This window comes from Papilio polytes, unplaced genomic scaffold (genome assembly GCF_000836215.1).
Source record: "Papilio polytes unplaced genomic scaffold, Ppol_1.0 DF820622.1, whole genome shotgun sequence".
NCBI lineage: Eukaryota > Metazoa > Arthropoda > Insecta > Lepidoptera > Papilionidae > Papilio > Papilio polytes.
The window spans coordinates 500,140-526,067 of record NW_013528582.1 but is presented as its reverse complement, the minus strand read 5'-3'; the positions used below and the strand labels follow the sequence as shown (position 1 = coordinate 526,067).

At 31.8% G+C, this 25,928-nt stretch overlaps 1 protein-coding gene across 1 annotated transcript in view; it reads left to right on the top strand.

Annotated features, from left to right (window-relative positions):
* The window catches only part of LOC106110411 (neurexin-1), a 94,721-nt gene that overhangs the window by 35,719 nt on the left and 33,074 nt on the right, over window positions 1-25,928 (top strand). Inside the window, exons 4-5 of the mRNA XM_013292236.1 lie at window positions 6,175-6,319; window positions 23,722-23,863. Of these exons, the coding sequence (XP_013147690.1) occupies window positions 6,175-6,319; window positions 23,722-23,863 (287 nt within the window). The remainder of the gene's footprint in view (window positions 1-6,174; window positions 6,320-23,721; window positions 23,864-25,928) is intronic.

The window sequence follows — 25,928 nt, the reverse complement described above, 5'->3', positions numbered from 1 at the left end:
GCCTTAACGGTCGTACAGTATTTTGCATAACATTCCTACAAAGCATTATTTAAAACAAAACAAGTACTAGTTTATACATTAAGAAATGAAGCATAATAAAAAAAGTCTCTGTTTTGTGTTACTTCTAAACAATGTATTTTAAAATGAACATGTTCATTGACGCTTCCTAATTACCTATTGCTAGTTATCAATCGACTCTTGACACTTGCGATTGAACTTTGAACTACATCTTGCCTCTTGACACCGCGCGACTGACACGCGTGAGAGGCTCGTCACAAAAATGGATATTCAATGACTGTTTAACATTGTTTTATCATATATTCTCTTGTTCACATAAAAACATTAAAAATACCAAATATATTCTGCCCTTCTATTTCTTCGAAGACAGACTAAGAAGTCCGCCGTGTTTCGCGCACTTAAAATTAAATAATAGTTAAAAAATATAGCCTTTGTACTCAGTGATGACGTATCTTTTTTAATGGTAAAAGAGTTTTAGAAATCGGCCAAGTAGTTTTTGAATTATTTCAATACAAACAAAAATACGAATCTTTCCTCTTTATAATATTAGTATAGATGTCGAAGGAATTCAAAATTATGTGTGAAGTCAACCCGCAATGGGCCGTAAACTTACGGCTTACTTAACTAATTATTTAAAGTATGTTAACGTATGTAAATGTCCGTGACAGTAAGTTGAATTTCTCATATCCCTTGGCTTTTTAATTTCTAGTTGTATTCCTAAGTATCTTTATCTAAGTATTTATATTTCACGTCTAAATGTAACCCCTTCTGTGTTAATTAAACTGTAGGATCGCTTCAGGCTCGCGTAGACAACGTCTTTATTGCATCACGTAGCAATTCTTGTAGCTACGTGATATCTTAAAAATTCAGCAGGAAGTTCTTTTGGGTGATTAAAGTTAATGGTTTTTTTCTTCTTAGTATGCTTTTAATTAAGCAGATAAATGTAAATACATTTAATTTCAAGTTAGAATAATTATATAAAATAAGTAAGTTAATTTTTCTTCCACTTAGAGTTTTATTTTGAATTTAACAGAAAATTATTATTGAAGAATTATTTTCACCTTTGAATAATAATTTAAATGGAATTGAATAATTACTTTGCATAAGTTTTCCCTTAAAATTCTACCATAAAACTAATAGTTTATTTTGTATACACGAAAGCTGTACTCTGCCTTTCTTTCTTTTCATATTTTTTTGCATTAGCTAGAGGAATGATAAACATTTAAAAAAATGACTAATTTAAAATGACATTTGTTACCTGTCAATTGATTGGTAAGATGTCACGTAATGTGATCGGGTTACATCATCTCGTTAGAAAGTCACGTCGCTTCATTATGCGGAGGCCGTGTGTTGGGCATTCATCCCGCACTCCGCTGCGACCCTGTTGAACCTCACTTGAGACTGCCAACTTACAATACTGCACATTGCTGACTGAGTTTAGATAGGATTTATATTAATTTAAAAAAGAGAAGATAATAGATTCCACATTCCATGGTATTGATTAGTGTCAATGTTATTATTTCTAAATTCATATTTGTAACGTTATTGAAATATTACACAAATATTCCCAAATAACATTATTGTATATTCCGGGTTTTGTTTTGTAAATAATACGCAAATGCAGTTTAAAATACACAACTAATTAATTCCTTAATAAAGCAATTTTAATATCAAAGTTTAAATAACCGTTAAAAGCTTCATATAATAAAGGATTAAGTTTTATTACGTTCATGATCTTTATAAAAAAGCCTTAAATATTAAAAGGTATTTCGAAAACGGCCTCATAAAGAGCGTATCATTCCGACCGACCGCTACGACCTGATTCACTGCACTTCCTTTTGAAATAAGAAAACTGAATTCTATTCGAAGCTCAATAGCTCGCAACGAGCTAAATAGAGTTTTAGAAAAGAACAATTCGATACGAACAAAAGAATTTTATTGCGTCAATAAAACCTAAACAAGAAAAGGATGTTTATAAAATAATTCAATTTAGATGCCGAAAACCTAATTTTAGTTCTCTTCCCTTCTTCACTCGCGTTTGAGGAAAGGAGAGGGAGAAATGGATTTATTGATAGATGGGATCGATACGTAGGGTAAATATCCTCTTTCTGTGTTCTCCGCCTCTGTTGCTAAGGTTGTCGATGCATCTGCATAAGCAGATGTCTATGGCAGCGGTCGCTTCGCTATTCTTGCGAATTATGGTTGTCAGTTTATACAAAAAACGACGGTCTTTCGTGAATATACTACTTAATATTCGCTGATCCGTCATCTTATTCATCATCGCTTAATGTTTACCATCTTTATTTAAAATCTTTTAATGGGAATATTACTAGAAATATACAAATAAATAGCCTAGATACAAGAGAGCAGTATTAAGAAAAGAAGCCATTAACAATGTAGACTTGGCCTATTTTAGTTGAGACGAAATATATTACGGGACGGTCTATTAGACGAGACAGTATTCATAGTCGTGGCCGACATCTGGCCTTGTTCCGTCTAGACTGCTCGCGACAGACAATCTAGATAATCCCTTTGCTTACACTATGGATTAGGGACCGTACATCAGGACAACAGTTGATTAAAATTACGGTACATATGTGCAGTTTCGTAGAAATGTATAGTAAATCCCTGTTTAATAAAGAACGAGCTAAATTTATCTCTGTACAGCATATTTAACAAATTAAAATAATCCTTACTATACTTTTGTAGAAAAAAATTGTTAAGGTTACTCTTCAAAATAAGCACTATTAAATATGTATTAAACGACATAATATTGAATTGCGGATGAAAATAATATTACAGTTCTGTAAAAATAACTAGTTTTGGCAACAGTATATTTGAAATTTAATTTAGTCTTCGACTGAGGGAGTTTAAAAGATAGATGGTAAACATAAGGGAAGATGCGAAGAGCCATTTTAAAATAAGCGAGCGACTTGTCAGCTCTGCAGTTGTGATATATCGCAGGCTTCACGTTTAATAGAAAGGGACGGAAGATTAATCACGATAAGCTATCCCTGTCGCACAGAGAGTGATGTTCGCACGAAAAGCGAGAATTGTTTTTCGACTTGAACCGTGGGAAAAGTCAGACAGCTTTAAAATTAAACGGACTTTTTTGTATTACCAAGTAGGATGGATTGTAACTAAAAATTTTGTGTTTTCTTTGAAAAGCTGAAGTTATAAACAAACATTTAAGAAAGTAATAAATTCTCTCAGAGGTCGCAACCGAGTTTAAACTTGTTATTAGATTTCCGCTCCAAGTGTTCTCGCTCGGACCTAATTTTGTTGTGCCCACAGTTTCGTTTAAATTTCATATTAAAAATTGTTCAAATTGTACGAATTACTCGATCTTTAAAATGAAATTTCTATTCCGTGGGTAAATTTTGAAAATTACATGAAATATATTCAGAAAAACGTATTTGAATGTAGGAAATAACTCCCTATATATGAATGGAAGTTCAAAAATAAATAATTTGTTAACCGAATAGCCCTTCAAATAGAGATTAATTTCGAGATTAAATTTTACGGTGAGTCTGAGAGTAACTATGTTAACGCAACTACGTAGATTTGCGAATTTTTCGATAGAGCATTTGTTTGTTTTAACTTTTTTTACGCGAATGACAGAGATTTGTAATTAGGCGATTTAAAACTGCTTGGTAAATACCTTTAAACTTAGATAATATAATATTGTAAATATAATTGAAGACATAGATTCTAAAACGATCTGATTTCGTATATAAGAGAATAAAGTTCAGAGCTCGATTTCATATTCGTTGTTAGAAACGTAGTTTCCTTTATGGCAGCCATCTTTTTGCACGGACTTAGAACAAAGGATGCCAGCAAAGTGCAATGGTTTGTAAAGTGTCGCGAAATAAAGTAAATTGAGCTTTTTTCGTTTCTTTGTCACGGAGTATATGTAGCGTAGCTTAATTTATGGAACTTTAAGCTTACAGACTGGTAGCTTACAGCTTAGAGGTTGATAGATGGATGATTATGATTTATTTTCTTAATTTAATAAAAACACCTGTTTTATGAATTGATATCTAGGTTAATAACGTGTTTTCGTCTGATTCTAGCAACATTAAAATTATTCTAACAAATTTTTAGTATTGCATTCAAACGCCTGAAATTACCTTATTTATTACTCATTTTAAAAGCAACAGAAACAATATTTGTTGTCGTAAATCAAAACTAGTTCGCAAATCCACTCATAAATCGCTTTGCATCCAATACCACGTCAGAACAGACGCCATGTTTAATCGCGTTCATACATCAACTGTCTGCAGTTCGGATTTTTTAAATTGTATTAGAGCGGTCGTACACCTTTGATTGAACTATCACACTGCCGTGCGATTGTCGATTGTTTCGCAACCAATTCAACTGTTTAGTTGCACAACTAAAAATCGAGTAGTGTAGTTTCGGGTGTGCGCATACTCTTAGTAAATTTTGTGATGCACTCCGTACTAGCATGTCTTATCATCACCCATTCGTATGTACTCATAAGTTAGCAAAATGCCCTACAAAACATCGTACTGGTAATGGAGAAACGTTTGCACTAATTAACCTCTGTCATTATCTAAAGCTATGATTAAGGACATTTATTTGTTTTTATGACAAAAATAGGTTCATAAACATTTAAATAAGAAATATATTGATTGTTACCTAGCTAATTTGAAAAATTCTTCAACTTTTGAGAAGATATAATATAATCGTATGACGATTTCGTTTATAACTATTTATTTTTATAACTCTGCGCTGACGAATATGCGAACAAATGGAAGTACACTAAAAATAAACAGCTAAGAATTTCGTTTATAAATGAATTGCAACTGAAAACATCTTGTAGCTTAACATTTTAAAGAATATCTTCTATAATAGAGAGCTTTAAGCTTAATCCGTACTTGAGCTTAGAATGCGAAAAACAATTCTCGCTTGCAAGCTCAACATCCATCTTAGTGTGACAGGAATAGCGTGCTGCTTCGTCTTCCGTCTTTTTCTATTAAACGTAAACCAGACAATATATCAAACCGGATATCCGTCATTTGAAAGTGCTGAACAAAGCTGAACTGAAACATCTTTATTGAAGTTCATTTAGGTTTCGATTCGTTCATTTGGAGAATCAATTGAATGATACATCGTTTCAGTGATCATCTATTTTAAATTTTATCTATACTTATATTTAAAAGAGATTTTTGTATGTATTGGAATAACACAAAAACTACTGGACCGATTTTAAAAATTCTTACACCATTAAAAAGCTATGTTGTCAGTGAGTAACATTGGCTATTTTTATAATTTCACGTGGGACAAGTCGCAAGCAACAGCTAGTATTTTATATTAAAGCTTTCGTAGTAAAAACAATGATATCAAAAATTAAGAAAACGAAAAGTAATTTAGTGATAGCCACATTGCCTACCCTTAAAATCTATTTAAAAAAATCTAGGATCCATTTCCCAGTTGAATCTCTATAGAAATTCTTTTACTATCTTTGTCTAACCAGAGACACAAATGTAATATTTTTATATTATTGAATAGTTTATTACGGAACTACATATTGAATTTGTCAAAGTTAACTGAGTTACATAATTAAGACTAACATGCGACCGGCAAATCGAATTATTTAGGCAACGTGACATCGCGTAGCGAAGAATAGCTTGTGACCACTCATGACGTCGTGAGCGGACACAATGTTAATTATCTTTTATTATATTTTATTCTGTAATGGACATGCGTGTTGGTGCTACTTAGGGTATTTTAATGTTATTTAGAACTATTAGACGCATATGAATGATAATTCAACTTATAAACATAGGAAATTCGACAACACAAAATAAAATTTTAAAACATACAGAAGTCAACAATTTTAGGTATATAAGTAAATAGCCTATTAAGTTGATATTTTTTTCTTTTTAAATAATAGGTTTTATGTAACTAAAAAACGTCTAAAACAACTTTAACATAGTAGCGATGTTAGTATAATGTCTCGAGCGTCGTTTACTTGTGCAAGTTATAATAGTGTCGTGATCGATCCGAACATTGTCTCGATAAATAGTTTAACAGCTCATCTAAAATGTATTTATAAATTGTAATTACATTGTCATATACCTATAGAATTTGTTACTAGTGCTATTTGAAATTTATGTAAACATTTTGTTTCAGATACAACACTAAGTTGACGGCGTTAGCGCTACCGTCCGTAATCTTCGAGCCCAAGTTTCGAGGGTCCGTGCGGAACCTGGTCTACTCTGATCTACCCGGACAGCCGCCGCGGAGACAAGAGCTACGACACTCCAGAGATTTAAAGGTAAGTCATCTCAAGTGCTACGGTTAAGTCTACGAAGCGTAGCACTCGTAGGTCAAACGCGTAGTATTAGCGTGTTAAATTGATTTTTATATCAAAACCTCGTTCAGTAGAATAAAATAATCTATTCAGCCGTATATTTAACTTTCCGTTATATCAAAACAGTCAAGCACAATGCGGAAATAATATCTAGCGATGTGTCCGCAATATAAATTAAATATGAGATGAGATCCCGCGCGATCCCGACCGGGTAGATATCGCCCTACTTCTCTATGGAATTTATTATGAGCGGGTATTCCCTAACTTGTATACCGCTCTGATTGATATACTTGTTTTCTTATAGAATAAACGTCGGTCTCTTGCGGACCTCATCTAATTGAAGACTGAATTACAATGCGTTGTCATTTAAATTGTAGTGAATCATACTAATCATACTAATGTTATAAATGCGAAAGTTTAGATTGATGGATGGATGTTTGATAGAGTTTGTAGCCTAAACGGCTGAATGAATTTTGATAAAATTTGGTATAAATGTAGAGGATAGTGTGGAAGAACACTTAGGTTACTCAATTTGTTTATTTTATTTCTACGCGGATGGAATCGCGGGCGAAAGCTAGTATAAAATAATTTACTATCATGATTTTATAGTCTTGAGGACTTTTTATATCGAGACTTAGTTATTTCTCTCTAATTTCTTATGCATATTTAGTTTGCAATATTTGCATTAAATAAGTTTGTATGATAAATGAAGGTTTTTAACGTATTTTAAGTAACTATTTAAGTTAAAGAATGTTGAATTAATTATTCTAAAGACAAAGCTCGTAGAAATAAAGATAATTGTATGAGTTGCGAATTTAATTAAAGAACTAACAAGTTGGAGGTGGGAGGTGCATTTTCACAACGTATACTTATCTTACTACCTTTAATTTCTACCATTTGCTTGTAAAACTTTATAAAGTTCCTCAAGAGAGAAATTTTAATGATATTTTGTATATTCCGCATCGAATTGTACTCGTTATTTGTTATACGAAAGTTCGCGAGTTGTTCAAGTTTGGTCTTCGAGCTTATTCAGAAACTGATTTTGTTCAGAGGAATACTTTATTGTTTCCGAGATTATATCAAAGATTTAGTATTACAGGAACTCATATATCTTTCAAATGATTTTGCCATTTTAGGTTATAGTTAATGTAGTTATCTTATTAAAACTTTCGTGAGACATTATACTATTAATAACACGACTTAACGTGAAAAAATCGGTATAGGCACCGACCAGTTTTGTACCCGTTGGGGGTCCTTCATAAGCGGATTTAGCGGATTTATTCGTTATCGCGTCGCGCCTTGTTTTGTAATTAATGTAGATATTTACACTGTCTTCTCTAGTAACCTAAGGGACCAATTTAATGTCTTATTAAGAGTATTGATAGGAGTAGAGCAAGATATAAAAAACTAGAACATTTTGTCATTGTTGCGTCTTACTGCAACACCGGCGGGGATGAGGGGCGAAGGGGCCCTTTCAGCCCTCGTCCGTCCCCCGCGCGCCCTCACACCGCATCGGCCAGTTGCGGTCCACGCCATATACCGACAACACGGCGTTTATTTATCTATTGTATCTTTCTATTATATAATAAACTGGTTAACTACAAGTCGATATCATTCAAATATACAGTCCATCATTAACAGTCATAACCTTTCGGGATAATGAAGTGCTCGTTCATTTGTAAACACAATTAAATATTTTCACATCTAAGTTTTATTTAAACCGATGTGACTGAGCTGAATAGCAGCGCTCTTTGGCCGAGTGTTTTGGCGAACGTCGGCGCATTTATAACGGATTTATTTCCGAGTCTGCGGTCAGATTATATTCTTTGTGGCCGGATTTGGAACGGACAATTTGTATAATACTGAAATGTGTTGAAGTTGCAATTTAGCTTTGAATTGTAACTTATATTATGATTTGTATTTTTTAAATACATTTCCTTTATTTAGAGTGCTGTTTTTTTTGGTGTTGAGCGAAATATTTAATTACAGTATTTAACTGTATTATAAATATGGGTATTTTTATTAAAAGTACCAACAAAAAAATCATATATTTTATCCATAAAAAGTTTATACATGAATTAAGTTTAAATTCAGATCAGATTCTGTATTAATTCTAGTGTTGCCAGTTATGTTGATGTTCTATAAATATGCAAATCTAAATGATAAAACTTTCGACCTTCGGAAAGGTTTTCTTTAGGGAAATTAGTTCTTACAAAGTGAGGTATCGATTCTCCAGTAAATTACGTCGCGAGGAATTCCGATGTTAATGTTCTTTCAAAGTAACTTTGGTGAAAGAACTTAAAAGCTTCTAAAGTCAAAAGTTGCAGGCGTTAAAACGCCGCAGTCTTCAAGTTTGGACAAGTATGCAAAGACCTCATTACTCTTCATGTTGATACGTTAATGTAAGTTAAGTAACACAAATCGTGCTTACGTAGTCATATAAAGATGTATTTTATTACATATAATTCGTTATGACTAATATTATAAAGAAAGATTTGTATTTGTATGTATATAACTTTAAAGTGTCGTAGTTTTTACAAATATAATGTTCTTAAGATACAGGTTTCTTACCACGATTGGATTGTTTTAGCTCCCGATATTTCGGCACAATTGCATGCGTCATTAACAGTGGTAGTGCCCGCTTTAACATCTTAGCACGAATGGGCCGGCACCCCCGGTGTAATACCACGACTACACAGAAGACAGGCGTGAAATGGAAGCAATTCCGTGTTTCGTCTGATGAGTGTGGGGCCGGAGGCCTAATTTAAGTCCCTTTCTCTTTGCCATCCTTTTCTTATAAGGAGAAGTTGGGAAGGGGAAGTGGATTTGATGGCGGAGGAGATGCATAGGAAGGGGAAATATCCTCTTTATGTGCGTCTCGTCCTCCGTCGTATAAGGGTAGACAACGCATCTGTAATTGTGGATGTCTATGGGCAGCGGTCGCCTCGCCATTTTGGCGGATTCTAGTGGCCATATGCGTCATGTTCACGAGCTGTCTGAAGTAATGTGATAGTGTGAAAATAAAAAAAAATCATATGTATTTGATTCACGCAGAAATTACTGAGCTGATTTAATTTAAGGCAATCTATCTGTGAGTAACATAGGCTATATTATATTTTCTAAATTGATCGTCACATTAGAGTTTATTGGTGTATAATATATTCTTAAGAGTATGCAAAAGGTTAATATTATAAAAAATGGAAATAAATCGTTAAGTTCGCAGTCTCGTAGAGATAAACCCATCTAATATATTAGCTGTAATAACGTTAATCATAAGCCGCAAAGTTAGCACAAGTTTCTCTCTGTTACCCTACATTTTACCGCCGCCGCTGTGTAAGTCCTGTACACTGTTATTTTTCATTTTTAAATGTTGTAAAGTTACTGAACAACTACAGTTATACTAAGAAAATCACAAGCAACAGCTAGTTTCATATAAACCTGTTTTAAAGATATTTAATTAAATTAATTAAGAATTTAAATTAAAAAGTGAAATACATTTTAAAACACGACTTTTAATTATTATAGTAATAATTATTTTTAAGTAAATATCATGAGATATTTCTTTTAGATAAATGATTTTTATTTTATATCATGGTTCTGATCGTGGCTGGAACATTACAAACTAAAGAGCCATTAAAAAGCAATACCGCTTGCCTTAGAACATTTACAAAGTTTTAAAAGCTAGAAGTTTCGGATACGCTGCCATTATTTTCTTTTTTAAAGTGCTAAAGCGATGGTTAAAATAAAAACGTATTTATTTACGAAGAAAATGGAATAAAAGCCCGGGTGTGTTTAATAAAAAAATGCATGTTTCAGTATTAAACATAAAGTGAAAACAAAGTTGATTTAGCAGTTATAGAACGACTTATGTACATTCTGATTCATGTATACATTTAAAAAGCTTAAGAAACTAGCCTTCAGATTAAAAAATATGTTTACGTGAACCCATCTGTATACTTCCGACATCAATTCATACTAGTGACGAATATATACATAAATATTATGAGACCGACGACCTTCAAAAGTTTAAAAAAAATATTGTAAAGACCTGTCCCACCACTGGCTGATGGAGGCTTAGATAGGTTAAAAGTGAGGTCACTGTCAGGTAGAGTATGAAAATCCGATATTTCCATCACGTATTACAATTTACAAGAATTTTGTAGGACTGAATCTTGGCAAGTACAATTAATCTCTAGAATTTCTTCCTGGTTTATGACTGCCTGGTACTTCTAGGAAATTTTGTGCTACTTAATATAATTGTATTTATTTAAGGTTAATAAACTGCATTTAGCTATATTTCTGTACATTACAAAAACATTTAACTATATAATGATTACTTATTCAATTTGTAGGTCGCAAAGTTAATAGAAAAAGAAAGAATTAATTGTGAATGTCGGCTTTTCAATTGTGCCCGAGTGGATTTCCTCGAAGTTCTCCTTTTGTCATGGCTTGCCACGTTACAAAGACCTTCGTGGGCCAGAAAACTAAATTAACTATAAAGATATTTGAGTCTGAGGGAAGACTTTAAAAAGAATTTAATAAGCTATAAGCTGAACTACTTTGAAATTTTCCAAAGCATTTTATGAAGCTTTTGAAATTTGATTAAATATCCACTTTCTAAGAATATGTTTGTGATTTATGCGTAAAAGGAATTGCATTTGCTTGCTTGATTTTGCCTTTTTAGGTATTAAAAAGTAATTATTAAGTTACAAGCCCATATTTATGTAAATTAATTTATTTAAATATCTACTAAAATCAAGTCACCTTAATAAGTTACTAAATTAATACGCATACATGACTCTCATTATCGTGCTAAAAACAGATTAAAATAAATAGTAAACTCTGCAGTCCATACATTAGCGTTAAGATTACGGGGGCATATACTTAACCTTAAATAGCGAGTTCCACCGTCGCCCTAAATTGCCTACTACTGCCGCCCGGCTCCACTCGAGTGGGCTACTTTGTCAAGTATAGTGCCTCTATTATGTTACGGTTTTACTGTAACACTTCAATGCATAACTGTAAGTTGACATTTTTGTATAATAAAACTGCATTCACTTTTGATTAATAGTCAAGTATTTAAATATAGATTGTTGTTATTTGATCTACAATTAATACATACTGGCTGTAATATACATTTAAGTGTAATATAAGGATGTCAAAATGTCACTTTAGAAAAAAAGGGGATCTAAAAAAGAACCGAAGGAATATAAGACGATGAAATACATAAAAAAAGTCTTTTAATGTTTACAATATATAATAACGTTAGATATAATATACTTAGTTAATGACAGCTAGAGTTAAAATCTTCGACTGTAATAGACAATTAACTTTTAATTTATAATTGTTTTAAATTTAAACTTTTTCAATTAAAATTAACTAACATAAATACTTTATTACCTTGGTATTCTATAAAAGGGGTGTAAGACTGAAAGCTATCATAATAAAAGGCACTTAAAACCACTTACTATGTCTCCCTATCCGTTTTTATGCAACGGTTCGGTCAATGAACTCCTGAGGGTAAGAAGTAGACAATGCAAAACACTTTATTTCTAATTTTATATACTCTATCTATCAATCACTAATCTAACAGACATCCAAAAATACTGTTGAAATAAACAACCCGCAGTATTGTTATCTAAGAAAGTAAATATGATGAAGTTTGTACGAAACTCAGGGGTCAAAGAACTGAGAATAGGGAGTGAGAGGGGAAAAAGGTATCGCTTGAATTGCCTTCCATTCCTTTTATACGTTGTCAAATCTTTCATCTTTTGAATCGAAGTCAATGTTATTTATTATTATTATCGACTCTACAAGTGATTTATTCGATCGATTACGTTGTTATTTTGTGTTAACAGATTTTTGTATCAATTTAAATTAGCGTATTGTACCTTTGAACTAAAAACTTTTTACGTTTTACACATGTTTTGATGTCAAATTCAAAAAAATAAAGCGTCAATTTATTTAAAAAATATGCGAAGTTAAGCATCATCTTAAAAGACTAATTTGTTACAAACTAGATTATTCAGACTGAACTCCCTTTAACTACATTTCACTTGTACGATCTCCGACAAGTTGAAAATAAGTTTATGTTCAATGTTCGAAAGTTATCCGTCTAATCCCTTTTATAGTCAAATTTTGGTAGTAAATTTTTATCGATATAGTATATTGGAATAAAATATTGCTCATTTAATATAAACTTCAATAAAAAGTTATGCAAAGCTTTTCTATATTTTTTACTATAATAGAGGAAAGTAAGATTTAATTTCAAATTATTTTCCTACGCTTAAATTACGTAGCTTGTTCTACGTCGTAGACCATCTACGCATACCATCTCGCGTTTTAAAAGTACTAAAATCATTGTATCCCCTATAAAGACTAAAAGGCACTCTTAATGTGAAATGTCTCCCCCTTTTCTCTAATCACTGCCAACCCTTCTTTGAGGTATCTTTGTTGAGTGCACCGTAAGATACCGCACAATAAGTGAGGCGTTGCTCGAAGCACTTCCCCATTGTACTGCTACGTACAGCCGCTGTGTATCGACGTATATCGACAACTCTTTGAAATTGTCTCTTTCAATTCTTTGTGGTTTATGGTTGCCTGGTACTTCAGAATTGCGTTGCTCTTTGTTGTGAATAAAAGGAGGATCTTATCTTTTCTGGAGTATTTTAAAAGGATTAAAATAACCGTGGAAAACTATTTTCTTAAAAACAAACACATTAAAGTGAAGAACGTTTTTAAAAGGTTCCTTTTTCGAAATTAAAAATCCATCACGAGCCACTCTGTCGGCAATACTCATTAAAATGGATTCGCTAAACGACGGTGCGAATTGGAGCGACGCGGCCGCGCCACTCGACTGAGAATTTATGATGAGCATATTCCTACGCCGCTCTACAAACCGAACATAAATAGTCGTTTTTTTGACAATAAGTGTACACTTCAGTATATCATTCAGAGAATTTTCCACTTTTGTTGAATTGTTAAATTTATTTTGGTACTATTTTTGGATCAGTCATAAAGCTACGTTTAAATTTTAATTACTTTTTATAAATATCATGACTCTATACAATCTCCTATTTACTTTAAATTCCTAAATAAACGTTCAATGCATAAGAGCAGGCGCACGCCTTTGTACAATTGTTATGCGATTGTCTATTGTTTCACAGCCCACAACTGTTTAGTTGCACAACTAAAAATCGAGTAGTGTGTGCAGCATATAAGTTCATAGGAATCAAAGCGCGACTTAACAGTGCGATAGTTTCGTCAAGATGTGAGCGCGCGCTTAGAGAGTTTACTTCTACTACAATATACAAATATAAGACGATTTTTATTTCACACGGCGCCATTGTAACGCGTGGTTATACGAAGTCGATCGTAAATTTTAACGTTCATATAAAACTTAGACAATGGCTGGAACAGATAATAATGTGATCACTCACTCACTCACACAGACGTAGCGTCTAACACGAAGTTGCTATAATAAATTAATATCGAATTGGTCGAAATAAGTTAACTGCTATTTAATACATATCACAATTTAAGTATTTTATGTCGAATTTAAAAGAATATTTCTTAACACTTGTTAATTCAAAGATGTCTGTTCGATTTTTGGTAGAGGCATATTGACTTCACTATTTTCTGTCCTATGTTATCAAAGATTTAATAATTAGATCTGGTTTATTAATACGATACGATATTATAAAGCAATATTTCGAGTTTGTTGTCATGTCTCAAACGAGGCTCTGTTCCGTGACGTTGAATCACAAAGGCGAGAGAAGTAAATGCTTTTCAGAAAATATTCACCCAAAGAGAAATATACAAAGAAACGTCTCAAGATGATGTTACAAAGTCACTTTTGGATTCGAGACCTACTTTGTATACGCTATATTTTCTTACGCTACACTAACGGGTGTTTACTGAAACGACAATATGTAACAGCGTTTTAAATGACAAGGCCAGGCGAATGATTCGATAGATGGGTGTTTGTTAGAGTGTGTAGCCTAAACGGTTGAACAGATTTCGATAAAATTTGGTTTTAGATGTCGAGGATAGCCTGGAAAAACACATAGGTTTGTCAGTTTTTTTTAGTTTCACGCAGAGTCGTGGGCGAAAGCTAGTTAATAATACACTTTAAAATTTAATTGACAATATATCTGTCTCATGTACACTGTACTAATATTATGTGGTGCTCCGCCGTGATTGCGTGGCAGCCATATTGTGACGTCATCGACACTTGACAGCCCGTACGACACGCTCGCAAGTGGCGTTGGAATAATTAATTTAATGATGTTTTCATTTGGACCGTTGCCTTTACAATTAATTGCTTTATACTTCATATATTTTTATTTTAGTTTTAAGGGAAATTTTATTAAGAATATGTGTTTAATCATTAAGGTTTTACTTACGAAAAACTTGTGTTAACATTCTTATGCCTTTGAATCTCTCTAGAAAAAAACAAAAAGCGTACCTAGTGACATCCCTTTGGCGTTTAGCTGTAGTTTCCTTTTGCAAATCCGTACCAATGATTTCACGTTTTTTCATGCTCTCAGTTACTCCATAACACTTGTCATTTCTTGACCGGTATGTCAAAATACGGTACTAAATAATAAATATCTCGCAGACTGAAAGCAGTTAGCTCTCAGAAGACCATTTATCAAATTTTGTATCGATAAGTCGAGTGACGTTATAAAGTAAATATTGCTTTTTAAGTCTCAAAGCGATTATAGTTTTACAAATTACTTTTTAAACATCAGTTAAAAACATTTTTATTTGCATTTTTAATATTGTTTTAGGATATGTGAAAGTCTTTTTAAAGTACTTAATATTGAGTGTTTTTATTAAATTTTACTTAAAGTTACAAATTAATTTTAATAAAAAAATTAAACAAAAATGCAAACCCGGTAGATACCTTGGGAACACAATTTCCAACTTATTTAGCTAACTGTAAGTCCGGGACAAAGGAAATGCAGACGAGGTAATGCATTATTAAATTAAAAGAGCTGACTTTGCTTTGTGAAATGTTAAAGTGCGACCGAGTGCCGGAGGAAGGAATAAATTTCCAATGAAAATTGAGTCGGTTAATAAAATTTTATCGATTTTAAAGTTCAGGTGAATCTTACCTTTGGAAAGTGAATTACCCAGTTCCAATTGGAAATTGTTTTTACATATACTACTTTCTTTACATTTTCACAAATATTTAATTTACTTTTCTTTTTATTTACTTTTTATTTATTCATTAAACACATGAAATAATTATTTCATTTTATCAAACATTCACAAGAACACCCACATGTTGAATAAACATAAAAAACGTACATAATATCAATACAAATGTTACAGATCCATACTGACTTTTAAAACATCAAACTCACTACTCGTATATTTATAATCCAAAAGTTTATACAAGAGCTATATAAATCACGGCGTTTTAAACTTAAAATACAAGAAATCTGCATATGACTTAAGTTCCAACTTCCCTTATATGTATATATTTTATATATTTATTATATTACAATATAACAGTATATTTATATATTGTTTGAGGAATAAAAATTATCTACAGTATACCATTTTGAATTTAATTAAAATGAGAAATTATAATAGGCTTATCTAAACAATATCGTCTTTATAAGTGTATAATCATAGATCTATAACAAACAGAGATGTTTGTATCTGTTTTAATATCCATACACAATAAATGGCATTTTCAGTAACCAGCTTCATTTCTATCGAATCCTACTATTGGTATAATACGAGTACATATTGTCAAATATCGCAGCAGAAGCCGACGGTAATACTAATACAAGGTATATCGTTCTAAAATCGATTTTACATACCACCAAATCCAATTACCGCCATCTGTGAAATTCGCATCCAATTTGCCGGTTATTATACATCTATGCCGACGACACTCAACGCTGATTGCAGCTTGGCAGCTATTCTACGTGGATGACTTTTAACAGCTTGTAAACTCCACTATTAGTAAAGACTGTAACTTGTAATACAACATAAGTAGTAAAATAACTAAGCACCATCTACGCCTTTAGTATACCGCGATTGTTTGGAATATAATTGTGAAATCTTACTTAATATTATAAATGCGAAAGTTTAGATGGATGGATGGATGGATGTTTGTTAGCGTTTGTAGCTTAAACGGCTGAACGGATCTCCACAAAATTTGGCACAGGTTTAGAACATAGTCTGGAAAAACACATAGGCTACTTTTTATCCCGGGAATAGTAACGGTACCCATGGGATTCATTAAGTTTTTTAATGTTTACTCGATCATTATGCAACGGTTTAACATATCTTATTGATATTTGGCTCAGATATAAAACAAAGTCTGGAGTACACATGGGATAAGCTTCATCCCCAAGAAATTTCCGGTTCCCGAGGGATACGTAGCTTTTTGTAATTTACATAGTTCGTATGTTTTCTAATACCACGCGGACGAAGTCGCGGGCAACAGCTCGTATTTTCATATTTAGTAAATCAATAATGTACAAGTTTACCATGCGTTACTTATCTTTACTTGACAGAATATGATAAAGTGTAAAAGGATGTTTTCTTTTACTACCCTCAGTAACGTCTGAAGTTAAAATACGGAGAATTAAAATACTACCTTTAATGTATAGAAAAGCTTAAGACTTTTCAAAATAACTTTAAGTAAGGTCTTAATAAACTTTAAATAACTTTGTAGGTAACAAATAAAATACATTTATCTTCGACATTCAGTTTCTTTCATCCTTTGTTAAGTTAAGTCGTGAATTAACTTAGTGTACTTTCATATCTCTGAAAAGTTCTTTTGAAATGTAGTTTATTTAACTTTGAGATAAAGAAAAGTTATTGTTGATAGAAGTTATTATCTAAAGTTTTTTGAAGTACAATTTGAAGTTAGTTTATCTATGTTAATAAAAGTATTTGTAAGTTTGTTTCTAGTGCTTTAAGCTCTGCATATTTTTGATGTTATAATAGTTTTTTTATTAAATGGTTTTTTACACTGTTGTAATTGCATTTCATCTTATTAGCGTTAAGAACAAAATTACGGATTGCAATATCTATAAAATAAATTTTAATTTTACGTTGTCGACCAAATATAATAATGCTCCTTGTTATAATAAAACACCAACACCACAATGCGACGGACGCTGAGTGGAGCTGTTATTAAATTGATTTAACGAATGCATCTCACTGAGGCAACTGGGCTTTTATATTCGCCATTATTTCTGCATAAACTATTGTTATAATGTGTTAAATTTTGACATTAAATTTTATTATTCTTTCTGCTAAATTAATGTGATATTGTTGATTAATAAGCTTAACAGAATTCAAGCATAATTATTACTGAACTAGCTTTCGCCCGCGACTCCGTCCGAGTTAAATTTAAGAAAATAACAAAAACAAGTAGCTATGAGTTCTTCAAGACTATCCTCTACATCAATGCCAAATTGCATCGAGATCCATTTAGGCTACAAACTGTAACAAATATCCATACATCCATCTAAACTTTCGCATTCATAATATTAGTAAGATTAGTAAGATTGTAAGAAATACCAAAAGATACTTCAAAAGTTTTATTGATATGTTAGAAAGTATGTTACTCTAATATTATTAAGATATTTCTTGTCATTCCTACATCTTGTAAATGTACATAAGAAGACTATATTCTTTGCATTAGTAAAAATTTAAACAAATTGTTAGCATCTAGAGTAAGTAAGGTCTTAAATGTCTAGATGTGCACTGCAGCTATAAGATAATAATAAAATGTGCATCTCTCGGGACACGTCCATTCTAATTGAGTTGTAGCTCTGCGGAAACTTCTGCACATTATTACTGCTACATAAGAAATTCTGAATCATTATATTTCTTTTACAATGGAGACGAATATTTTTGTAATCAATACTGCTGTTTCAAGCATAAATTCTTCAGATTTATAATGTTCGTAAGATACAGGTTTCTTACCACGATTGGTTTTTTCACTTCAGTCAGCATGTAAACATGGCACATGCAACGGGAGCTAAAACAACCCAATCGTGGTATGAAACCCGTATCTTACGAACATTATAATTGTAAAAACCACTACATTTTAAAGTTATTCTTCAGATTTATTTCTAGTGAGGATAATTCAATTGTAAAGATATTAAATATAAAATAAAATACATGTTTACTAACCCGGTTTTAATATTAGACAAACCGTTGCCCGTTTGCCCTTCTATAAAAAATTGGAGTGGTACGTATTGTTGTCGAGCTGAATACCTCCAATAAAAAGCCGTTGACAATGCAAAAACTTGAAGAAAGCCGCGAAGATTCTAGAAAATATGTACAATGGGCTGTTTTTGTTAGGCGAGTGTTTACGTTCTACATTCTAGGAAATAATTCTTAGTAAACTATGAGAAAAAAGTAAAAACAAATTGATTTTGCATTCAATATTGTTTGTGTGCGTTCTTTTGTTTTTCTCTGAAAATCTGTTTAAAAAAGCGTATAATTATTTATTTTGTGAATGTTTTTGGTGACGAATATTTGAGCTATGTGTAATTTATGCGGAGACACGAAAGCACTCTAGCAAAGTACAGTGCTGTACAACTGGTCTAAGTGTACGCCAAGACGTTCTGACATTAGCGATGTCACACGAATGTACCGCACTGCTTTCAGACAAATTACGTGCAAGCATGTACTAGGACATAAAGATCGTATGTTCCTTATCGTAGGTCAAAAACATGATAAATCGACCGTGCGCCTAAAAATGTTTTATTTTAAACTCTTATATGTGTTTCGTTAAAAAGTTTCAGTTAGATTTTATTTCAATATAAAGTTTTTACACCAAAAGGTCATGACAGATATATATGTTACTAAAATAATCCATTTTTAAACCTTTTAAATTTCAAACTAATGTTAAAACTACAATCGTAAAACGAATTCAAACAAGATGAGTTCAATTTTGTCATAATTTTTATTACGTCTTATATTCGATCTTAGTTAAAATATGATTTGAAAATATCTCTTAAGCATAATCATTATAATTCATAGTATAAACATTGAGTAACTACTTAGGGATTTATTATTTTTACTCTAATATATTAATGTTAGCGTCAAATTAATTGGATATTATTTTATGTTTGCGTGTAAAACATTAGCGTGTTATTTCATATACAAAATTGCATGCAGATATCGATCTCAAAGTAATGGAAATGCTCGATTATAAAGCAATTTCTAACATATGAAAATTCTAACCTATAAAAAAATAAGGTATAGGTGCAATCGAAATGCGTTGTTTCCTCATTTACATAAATACAGGGTAAGTTTATGATTTAAGGAGTGTAATTCTGTAATTATTATGTCAATTTATAAAAGAATAAAAATGTATATTATTACGAATTTAAATTTCATATTTTAATAGCTCTCAATGCCCTTTCACGCAATAACCGTAATATTTCTTGTAACTCTTTGAATATTGACAGGTCACGTGAATAGACGAAGTTCTCAATAATTTCAAAAGGAAAATGTGTAAATGGAAAGCGTAGGAGGTCGTCTAAATGTTAAAGTAAAATTTACCTTATTTTGATTTTGTAACTTAGTTTAACACTAACTCGATTCTGTGCAAATCACAACTTTGACATTATATTGTGCATTATAAGTGTTAAGTTGTGCTTAAGATCAAAGCAATGGTTTGTAAGCGGACAACTTAATTAGCTAAGTCGCTCGCAGCTGCGACGTTGTTAGCCGTCACATCTAAGTTGCAACAAGTTATAATTGAAACAATATTGCATGAGATCAAGTTAAGAACTTAGTACTAGTGTTCATAAAAAATAACAATTGAAATATAAAAAAAAATATTATAAAAAGTAAAGTCCAATATAAGGTGAGCTATTCTATATTATTTTTCTGACATAAAACATAATATTTTAAATAGCTTGTGCAACAATATAAATCAAACATTTAATTAAAACTTCATGAATCGAGGCGAAGAACATTATTTTTTCTCCATTGCTTTAGTTATTTAATATTAAATGCAGTTATTTTACAATGTAATTTACATTATATGAACAGGTAGAGTCGCGTGTTCTCGTGCCATGAAGTAGGTTGTATTTTCGCCTTCAGATGCGCCATCCCTCAGCCGATGTGAATTTAAAATTTTATTTTTATGAAACGCTTATGAAATTCTATACGTTCGTGTACGCGGCATCATAAATATGTTTATAATGTGTTTTTACAGTAGACGCATGGTAAAATTTTACTAATAAAACATTGTATGAAATTGTTAAAAAAATTCGATGGGTTATTTTGCAGTGTCTTTTAATGATATAAAATTTAAGCAAGGTATTTTATGTTTTCAATGAATAGACAAAGTGATTTGTAAGATAAGTTCTAATAACCAACATTATTCATTAAGATTCTATGCGAATTCACTGTGTTAAAGTTAAGCAAGAAAGAGAAAAAGCTATTAAGCAAAAGAAAAAGCTTCATTTTCTAATTACCGAGAGAAAAGTATAAAACAATATTCATTATAGATAACATATTTATAGTTCCAAAGGGAACTAAAGGATCATTTACGGTTATCCAATAACCGATCTGCATCTAGCAATCTTTTGACGCGCGTCGTCTGCTGTGAAGAGGGTCGGCGTCCAGCTTAAGTTGAGCTTCAACGTTATTGCTGATTTTCACACATTATCTTCGACTTTTCCCCTCCCCCGCATCGCAGCCAGCGACCGCGATAAGGTCATTAACCTTTTCACTTTCGTAGGAAATTTTATTGATGTTAACCATGAATGTAATATTTATTAGATTTAACGCCGTTTGTAAAATGTCTTGTAATTTTTGTATTCTTCAGTCTCTTGGGAACACTAGTTCAACAACATACTGTAAATTTTCTGACTTCTTGCAGACTGCAGTCGCAAATTAATAATGATAACAGCCTTAATTTCGACAATCTTACAAAATTTACATAAAAAACTTAACAATTTTGATTTTATAAGTAACTTGACACCGGTTTCAAGATTGCGTTGCGGAAACCGCAAAGCAAATAGTCGCCAATTGGTCGTGATCAATCATTTTCTTTTTTTTTCATTGTGAATTGATGCGGCAAAAAGTTTTCTCTTCATGTATTATAATAGTTACGTACAAATGTCACAACAATGAAATTCAAAACACGCACGGAATAGCATTAGTAATAAAAATAGGCTTGTTTTAAAGCTAAGCATTATTCCTCATTGGCCAATATACTCCAGTAACAACGTACTTAACTGCGGAAAAGCCATAAACTTCAAAAACTCAGTGTTCATAATGCAAAGTATTACAACGGAAACTGAAAACCTGTGCACAAACCTCCATTGTTCTGTTGTAAACAATTGCCAGATGCAATTTCGAAAATTTAGCATCTACTTCATAAGGCATGACAGTGTGCGCCATCTGCAGGAAAATATTGGTATCATTTTTCAGGTTAAAACCATTTTTACTTCAAAAATGATATTTAAAAATAGAAACTATACTAATATTATGAAAAGAAGAAAGTATTTTTGGGTTTTCGAATTTATTGAAACTCTCAAAACCTATTGGACCGATTTTAAAAATTCTTGCACCGATACAAAGCTTTCTTATCACTACGTTTTTAATATTTTTTTTAACTTCACACGGGCGAAATCGCGAGCAACAGCTAGTAGTCTAGCTACTAGTCATATACATATGTATTTATTTACTACAGTAAATCATTTTTCGAGTTTTAAAAGCTTTAATCCTGTTTACAATAAAACAAATTGAATCAGAAAACCTTATTTCTTACGTAGCAAGGAATTATAACAAGTATAAAATTTACACTTAATTAGAATGAATGGTAACTCAAGTAACAAGTTGCTTTAAGTTCCAGTTGCGTTGCGGAAACTTCGGTAAAGGCACGAAAGAGAGTAATTTAGGTGCAAGTCGGTCACGCTAGGACCTGTGCGGCATTAAGCCTTTATACAAGCTTCTAACTTTATCGGAAGTGACGCAAAGTTTCTCCTTTCAATGAGATATTTAAGAAAATTTTCTTAGCATACCAATATATGTTAAGCGTACTGTAAAATGTTTTTAATATTTGAATAAATTTCGTTTTATTATCACTTTATTTTATTGTTTCCATTTGGTAAATTCGAATTCGCAAATGTCATAATTACCGTTACCATAATAACCTTGTTTCCTTAATGTTGGCAGCTTGTAGTTTATGGTCCTTTTCCCACATGAGGGTTTTTTACAATTTATTTACCCCTAAGTTTAATAGCGTGAAAATATATAGCCTAAAGCGTATAAGTGTAGGGTTTTTTATTAAAGGAAGAATTATTCAAATATATGCTGTGATTGCTGACATCCTACGCCACGAAGTAGTGTGTGTTTACGCTTTATTATATTGGTATAGGAAATATATATATATATATTCAATTATTGAAAACAAATGAATACTCGCTCGAATTAATTTTTAACTAAAACAAAACACTCTCAACAAAAAACGATTTAATGTACTTTACAATTATTTATTTAGTTTTCCTAAATTATTATGGTTTCTTATAAAACTTAATTGATGTTAAATCAGTCATAGTAACAAAGTTTTAAGTTATCTGAAACTTCGTCTTACTTAACCCAGCTTAAAGATTTAACGGTCTAAGGAAATTCATACAAAGTCCTGTTTACCTTCAAAACTTTTGGGGGCAATGCGTATACATATATATAAACTGAAATGGTTTTGTGTGAATTATGTATGAGTTTTGATTTGGGATTAGTAACGTTTATCAAAGTTTTGGGAATAGTTTCTCTGACGTAATGTAATATATCACTGTCAGATAACTGTAGTTTAATGCCTCGTATATTGTGTATTACGATAGTTCTAGCTATTGAATATCAATCTATACCTATACTTCTATACTAATATTATAAATAATAATAATAATTGATTTATTTTCGATAACAAAGATCCATAGAGTGTTAGTGTTTGAACTTAAAAATCTAGTGTTAGTAAAAGTTATAAGCAAAGAAATATTTTACATATAATAATTAAGTAGTGCCACGACGATAAAGTAGAAATATTAAAATTTTTGAATGTATTGGAATAACTCAAAAACTACTTGACCGATTTCTAAAATTCTTACACCAATAAAAAGCTATGTTATTACTGAGTAACATAACATATTTATTTTTTTTTTTTTAAATCCCACGGGACGAAGTCAAAAGCAATAGTTAGTGACTTATATGCAGAGTAATATAGTGCTATTCCTATTAACTTAAGTTTAAAGAATCTTACACTGTAAGCATAAAAAGTTAAGCAGAGTTGAAATCTAAAACATTTGTGTTACTATTTGTGAAAACTGTGTTGTGATTACGACAAAATTGTCTGTATTTTGCAGTCGTCTCGGGTGAGCAATGCGAGTGGCGATGCATGCGAGCGCCGCGATCCCTGCCAGCATGGAGGCGTCTGCATCAGCACTGACAACGGTCCGGTCTGCGAATGCAGGGATGGCGACTATGAGGGCGCCTTCTGTGAAAGAGGTATGTACGAATTGCTACCGGAAAGCGGGCGCGGGGGACCTTCGACTAAACTATTGCTCGACTATTGTGCGATTGTCGATTGTTTCGCAGCCAATTCAACTGTTTAGTTGCACAACTAAAAATCGAATAGTGTGCGCACTTTGTGGCATATATTTAAGTGGATTTCATCTTTATCATTATTAGTTTTTGTGTTAATGTATTTTCGTTTTACGTCTTAATTTCGAAACATTCTTAGTGACGCGTTTGTAAACTATGAAAGGCAATTAGGTAGTTACGGTATTCGCAGACCGTGTGGTTGCGTGAGAGAGCGCCGTAACTTAAAGCTGAGCGGCCATTACCGAGCATTGCTGCGTCTCACTTGAAAGCCTTCAGCCGATGCTGGGACTTTGTTAAGTGATGTACTTAAGTTGGCGATATAATTAAAGTCAAATATCGGGAATATAAGACACGGTCGCGTTATCGGTAGACATCTTTTACCTTAGTCTATTGGAAATTTTACGTTTATGTTAATCTAAGTTTAAATAATTAATGGTTAATTTAATCTTTGAAGCAATTATAATAATTTAATTTTACTCATTTAATGTTTATGTCCGTCGTTTTATAGCGGTAATTAACATAAAATTATAACGACTTCTGGACCGTTTTGTTTTCATTACAAAACCGGATTCGTTTTCATGACGAAAACAAAACCGAAGATGTTTAGATGTCATAATTGATTAATAATAAATGTTTTTATTTTTGAACTTGTATCTATAGTCTTAAAATTGTTATAAGAAAAAAGTATTTTAGTCAGAATGACTTACCATGATTTTTTAGAAATTAAATTCTAATCTAATTTAGATTTATTATAGTTTTATAGAAAGTTAGTATTCTTACAAAACCTCCTCATAATGTATTATAAGGAAGTAAGGCATATTCTACCGACTCTACCTTACTTTTTATGACATACCGAGTTTTTAATACGTTAGTCTTAGTATTCGTAAATCAAATGCTGTGTAAATAAGGGTCAATTAAGTTGAAGTTTATTGCAAGATTATAATCGACCGATTTCATAATATTTGGATCATAATTTTGCCTACTTTTAATCTATAAATACGTGATAGTTATACTACAAGGTAGCTTAAACAGAAACCTTTAAACGTCTGAATTTAGTAGAGGATTATCGACAAATATATCTTATACATTTATATCCTAATATTATAGAAAAAAAAAGAATTGTTAGTAACGAATAAACTCAAAACTACTACACCAATTTTAAATCTTCTTTCACCATTAGAATGTTACGATATCGTTAAGTAACAGGCTTGTTATGTTTTAAAAATAAATCATCCGTGCGAAGCCGCGTCGGTTTGCCAGTCTTTAACAAGATGAATAGTATTTTACTAAAGTTTTTGTCTCTCAAGAAAAAGCGAAGTATGCTCTGGGGTCTATATTATTTTGCTTAGAAGTCTGAGCACTTTATATGGTTTCGAAGATTAAATTCGAAGGCTAATCTAAGTCAGTAGATTAGTTTTTTGTTTTAAAAAATGTGATTTAAATGACATTTAATTAACAACTTTTATTTGTTTTGAGTGTTTGAGTTATTTTATTTTTGCAAATATTACTTTTTATCTGGTATTGCAAAAAGGTGCTCAATATTTGCTTTTGTTTACTTTTTTCATGGGTTCAGTGAAGTAATAATAAATTCAAATTATCCTTCAAAGTTTACGCATAACAAATATTATCGTAACCTTTTATTGAAAATGAAGCTTTCCATAAAATATTGTTACGTGTGTGTTTTGAGAATCGGTTTAAAAACAGTAAATTAATTTGTTTTTATTGTTTGGAAGTTTACAATTAACTTAAAACGAGCTTTAGTGTAACCGTGATGTTTTTTTTACTTTAATATCCTACTTTTTAACTTAATTAAACCAATATAAAAATCCTTTATTATGTCAATTTAAAAATATATACATTTCATGAGAGCCTTGGCTCCTGCACTAGGTTGCACTGACAGTGGTAGTACCACCATACCACGACCACACAGAAGACAGGCGTGAAATGGAAGCAATTCCGTGTTTCGTCT